Raw genomic sequence first — 5,578 nt, 5'->3', positions numbered from 1 at the left:
ATAGATGGGCAATTTCAACGGGATGCGAGCAAAAAGAATTAAATGTAGTCCAAAATAAATTACACCGACGCAATACTCCAGACTTGAGTTTTTCATCGAAGTTCAAAAATAGTGCAATTTTTTCACACAGAATCGCTTTTGGTCATTTAAATAAATCAAAGCCGTTCATTATTGTCATGGTTTAAACCCAGCAGGTATCTCAGTACTATGCAGCTGCTCACTCACACCCCACCCTCCTTTTTCCCACTCCAGGCTGGACAGGGAGAATTGAAAGAATGTGAAACCCGCAGGTTGAGATAGGAACAGTTTAATAACTAAAGTACAGTATAATAGCACTAATAATAATGGTAAGGAAAATAACAAGGGGAGAGAATGTAAAACTAAAAGGGGAAAGGAAAAAAACCCAATGAATAGCAGTGATGCACAATACAACTGCTCACCAACTGCTGACCAATACCCAGCCTGACCAGAGTAGCAATGTGCCCTTCCAGGTAACTCCCCCCAGTTTCTATACTGGGCATGACGTGCTGTGGTATGGAATACCCCTTTGGCCAGTTTGGGACAGGTGTCCTGCCTCTGCTCCCTCCCAGCTTCTTGTGCCCCACTTCACTGGCAGAACGTGAGAGACTGAGGAGTCCTCAATCAGAGTAAGCACTGCTGAGCAGCAACTAAAACATTGGTGTGTTATCAGCATTGTTCTCAGACTGAAGCCAGAACACAGCTCTGCACAGCTACTAGGAAGAAAATTAACTCTATCCCAGCAAAACCAGGACAATTATAAATTTTATCTGTATATACACACCTGGGATAATTACATGAAGAGTGATCAAACTACTGTTTCCTCACACCAGGACAAACACTAATGACATTAACATTAAATACAGGCCACTTTACAGTAATACTTCATTAGGGATAGGAACACCTGTAAGACCTGCTTGTATGCTTTCTGTCATGTTTTCCATCATCAGGCGGCGTGTCTTTTTGGTGGCACTTCCAATGTGAGGAGTTATTATAATATTTTTCAGCTTTAATAAGGGGTGATCCCTGGAAAAGGAAAATAAATACTGAGCTAGTCACTCACAGAGCATTCATCTGTTATTGCAGCACCTTAAGGCAGCCGGGGAAGTATTTAAAACAATAATTAAGAATAAAAAATAATTGTATGACCAAAGCATACTCAGAAGAGTTCAAACTGCTGCCTTGCTTGTGGGGTTTTTTATGCAACAAATACTTCAAATGAGTCAGTGTGAAATTTGTTTGGCTAGGATGGAAGGATTGGGGACATTGTTTCGGTAGGACCACTGCACATCCATCATGTACTCCTAATAAAATTATGCAACTTCTCAAACGCTCACAAACTTGTACTTAGTTTGAACCACATACATACACTCATTTATACTTCACCTAAATACATTTACCTTGGCAAAGGTTCAGGATATGTCACATCCAGAGCAGCTGCCTTAATAACTTTGTTTTGAAGGGCTTCCACCAAAGCATCCTGATCCACAACCAGACCTGGGTTACAGTAAGAAAGATACTCTGATTTTCATATTCCATACTGTTTTCTCACCATCCTTTTGGGCACAGTGGTCACATACACAGCAGGGACAGCGACGTACACAAAGCAGAAGTGGCAGTAGAGGGAGTATGGTAAAGTTGGGGCAGGAAGCTTGGGTACATGCAGCAGAGTTGGAGAGTCAGGAGGACCATAAAACAAAGTACAGTGCCAGACTTCAGAGTGGGCTGTGACACCCTGATGTTAGCAACACCCTATGTTAGCAACAGCACTGCACTAAATAAATAACAAGCTTAAGCAGGACATTATACAAGTATATGTGGGCTTCTGACACTCCAAGCTCACTAACATTTTAGAGATCTACTTGATCGAAATTACAGAGTGCTTAAAAGTTTTGCTGAGATATGACCATGGACATGTAAATAACCTAGTAATCAGAGAATTTACTGAAAATTCCAGAGTGAGAGACTCTATAGGGTTGGGTTTTCCCAGGACTTTTTATGCCAGCAAACTGTAACACAGTTCTGTTTATTGTGCACCCTACCTCTGCTGATATTTATGAGAGTAGCTGTCGGTTTCATCAGCTCCAGCTCCCTCTTCCCAATCAGCTTGTGTGTCTGTGGAGTCAGGGTCACAGACAGCAACACAAAATCTGACTGCTGGAGCAAATCATCTATCTTCTTGCAGTAAACAGCTCCAACAGCACTTTCTTCTTCCTTGTTTCTGAAAGAAAAAACACAAAATTAAGTCCAACAGTAAGCAATATGAAAAAAGTCCAAATCACCACTACATAAAAGGTTTCTTAATCATTTTCTTCACCCCATAATGCAAAGCAGTTAGACTGTTATCTGACTGAAACTCAGTAAAGAAGAATGTTAAGCTGTTTCCCACAACATCAAGTTCAAGCTGTTTCCCACTACACACAAATGTGCAGTGCTCTATCTGTGGGGAGGGCAAGTAAGAAACGCATGTAAAGAATCATGTAAATAAAGAATCATGTAAATCAAGAATCATGCATGCAAGAATCATGTAAATGCACTAAATAAATAATAAAATAAATGCATTTGTGTCACAGCTTCTGCTTGTGATGGTGATTCTTTTCCAGCCCAAAAGCAAGACACGATGTTTGCCTTTGGAAAGTGACTTGTCTGAAAATTACTGAAGAAACCCACAAGACAGGACAGCGGTTAAATCTTCAGAAATTTGTGCCAGCAACAGTCAGCCTGCTCTGTGCAGTAGTGCTGGTTCACTGAAACAGTATGCTGCACAACCTGCTGGGGTATTCGATCTGCATCAGGACAAGGTTGGGGCAAGTACTAACCAGCTCCCATTAGATTCCCACAAAAGAAAAGGATGGAAAGGGCCTGATGAGAGTCACAGCACACGTGAAGGGCACATACACCTCGTCTAGAAGAAAGCAAATGAGCTAGCAAGTCCAGCTCTTCATTGTCAGCTGTCTCTGAAAGGGTCAGGTATCCCTGCCTGCACCCCTGCCTCACCTAAGTCACAGGAGTTAAGTCCTCCCAGATTACTTCTCCTTTCCTCAGTCTACTACAACGTCACCAACACGACAGGATGGCTCAGGGAGCCCCAGTTCACAGGGACATCAGTGAGATGTATCTCTCCCATTCCTTCCTGACTTTGTTTCTTTATAAATTGGGAAATTAATTACCATCCTACAGCAGGTATATATGTACCTTGCCACTTCAAATAAAGAGATAGTAATACAGCAGCGACTTTTGTCATGGCCTGGAGGACATCACTAGTCATGGCTGTCCCTGTCCAAACCCTGGGGCTTCCCAACATCCCAGGGGGATAGCTCCCCTTGGGGCTATCAGCTCCTGTCCCAGAGATGCAGCAGGGCTGGTCCAGCCCTCCTCAGCCCCTGTCTGGCCTCTGCCTTATCACTGTGAGCTTGCTTGATGATTTGGACTTTTGTGTGAACTTGGCCATGGTCTGTGTCTATTACTGCTTCCTGGCACAATATTTAGTAACAATAGTGCAGAGAGCACGTCATCCTATCCTAGCACAGAGAGAATAGGAGATCAGTTTAACAGTGAAAGGTACAAACAATGTTTAAAAGCAGTGATGAAATACTTTCCATGGAGCTGCAACCAGCTTTACCTCCGATTCCTGTTGTGGTACAAAATCTTCATCTCAAAGGCTTTGGCTCTCTGGGCCACTTTGTATCCAATGGTTCCCATCCCCACAATCCCCAGGGTCGCCCCAGAAACCTCAGCCCCCAGCCAGTCCGCAGGGAAATACTCTGTGTTGGGGGAGACTGCCATCTGATAGCCTTGGAGGAGGGAAAAGAAGAAAATATGTCATGTAAAAAGGATGTCCTGGCATCTGGTTACTAGTTTGGTTTTTTGGTTGTTTTTTTTGGGTTTTGGGTTTTTTTGACTTTTTATCATAAAACAAGGCAGAAGCACAGGAGCAGTAACAATCATACCATCATAGAATGGTTTGGGTTATTATTGTGTTTCTGGACAAGAAGCAAGTAACATTGCACCATCAACATGACGTCTGACACTGATTTCTTGCTAAGGATAGAGACATACCCAGCTCCTCTTTGACAGACACGGAAGGCAAGGCCAAAGCAGCGACCTCCCTTCGATGTACATCACGTATCTGCCCATCATCCCTCTCTGCCTGCAGTACAGATTATCGTGCTACTGAAATGCACCTCAGCAATGCAGCTTATTACTCATGATGGTTCATTAGCAGGGCTTATGAAACTGGCAGTGCCACGGATGTCACCTACATGGTAAATACTGAATGGTGCAACTGATGAATCAGTTGTGTTAACATCAAGACTTTCAGTAAGGTCAAAATATGGTTCCCAGCTGTCTTGCAGAAACAACAAAGTTGGCCCAGAAAAGAAGCACAGAGCATGGTGGAGGGATTTCTGGACAGCTTGTGCATAATGACGCAGATAATGACTTTGTCAGCTTGGCAAAGACAGTTTTCAAGCCTACTTGAAAATATTTCCTTTTAATCCCCTTTTAGCAAAACTTGAAAAGCAAGGACTGCAGTGAACAAGTACAATGAATAAGTGGCTATGGGCTATGAGAGAAGAGGCCTGAATTTAGGGCTGTCTGAGGAAGGAACACACCTATCTTGCTGATATACCTGTTTGGAAATGGTAGGCACAGCATGCAAGTTATTGTCAACATAACAGGTTTGTCTTAACTTTTTCCTCGTCCCTGTATTTTCCTTTATTTCTTCTTTTAAGCTTACCTTTGCCTCAGCACAGAGTTCCTAACTGCTGGTTTTGAAGACTCACCTTTTCTCTAAAAAGACTAAAACCATTTCAGTTATTACCTTCCACAAGTCTCCTGGAAGATGCCAGCATCAAAGCCATCCCAAAGTCTGCAGTGTCAGTGGAAACAGCAAACGGAGTGTTGGCCACCTTCACACCATAGCTGGAGAGGAGGTGCAGGTCCAAGTGATCTATTCCCACTCCAGAGCTTGCAACTATCTTCAAGTTAGGCAAGCTCTGGAGCAGCTCTTCATTAATAACTGGTTTGTGATACCACATATAAATAGCTCTGATCTTTTCACTGAGAAATTTCTTGTTTTCAAGATATTCTTTCATGGTGATGAGATGAAAATGTTTCTCCAGAAATTCAATGTGGTCTTCATACACTCCATGCTTCCCTCCTATACAGTCAATGAGCACATAAGGCAGCTCCTGACCCTCCATGGCCTACCAAAGCAATGAGAGACCAAAAGGACATATCCTTAGGAGACCCATTGTATCTTCTAAAAAACTGCAGTTGATTGGCTTCATTACATGCTGTTTTCCCACTTGATGACAGAGTTGGCTAAAGATGCTCACTCCCACACGCACAACTTTTATTGTGTTCTTCCTGTGTTATTCAGAAGGATGTTCAATTTTTACATGATCTTGTTAATTGTTTCTGGCACACCAGCTATGCTAACACTTAAACAAAAAAGCTACCAGATGCTACTCCTGATCTTTACTTTAAACACAGTATTCTGTATTTAAAGGCTGAAGCCTTGATAATTTAAGAACGTGGCCATGTGAGTGGAAGATCA

General features: G+C 42.6%; 1 protein-coding gene across 1 annotated transcript; it reads right to left on the bottom strand.

Moving 5' to 3' along the window:
* Positions 1-778: 778 nt before the first annotated feature.
* On the bottom strand, positions 779-5,222 carry LOC104400705 (glyoxylate reductase/hydroxypyruvate reductase-like). Its single transcript, XM_010023087.1, has 5 exons — positions 4,841-5,222; positions 3,641-3,812; positions 2,061-2,239; positions 1,419-1,515; positions 779-1,044 (listed from the first exon to the last, which is right to left on the bottom strand). The coding sequence occupies exons 1-5, from the start codon at positions 5,220-5,222 to the stop codon at positions 891-893; spliced, it is 984 nt and encodes a 327-aa protein (XP_010021389.1). The 3' UTR covers positions 779-890.
* Positions 5,223-5,578: the final 356 nt, after the last annotated feature.

Source organism: Nestor notabilis, unplaced genomic scaffold, assembly GCF_000696875.1.
Source record: "Nestor notabilis isolate BGI_N333 unplaced genomic scaffold, ASM69687v1 scaffold13840, whole genome shotgun sequence".
Taxonomy (NCBI): domain Eukaryota; kingdom Metazoa; phylum Chordata; class Aves; order Psittaciformes; family Psittacidae; genus Nestor; species Nestor notabilis.
This window is presented reverse-complemented; position numbering and strand designations above follow the sequence as displayed.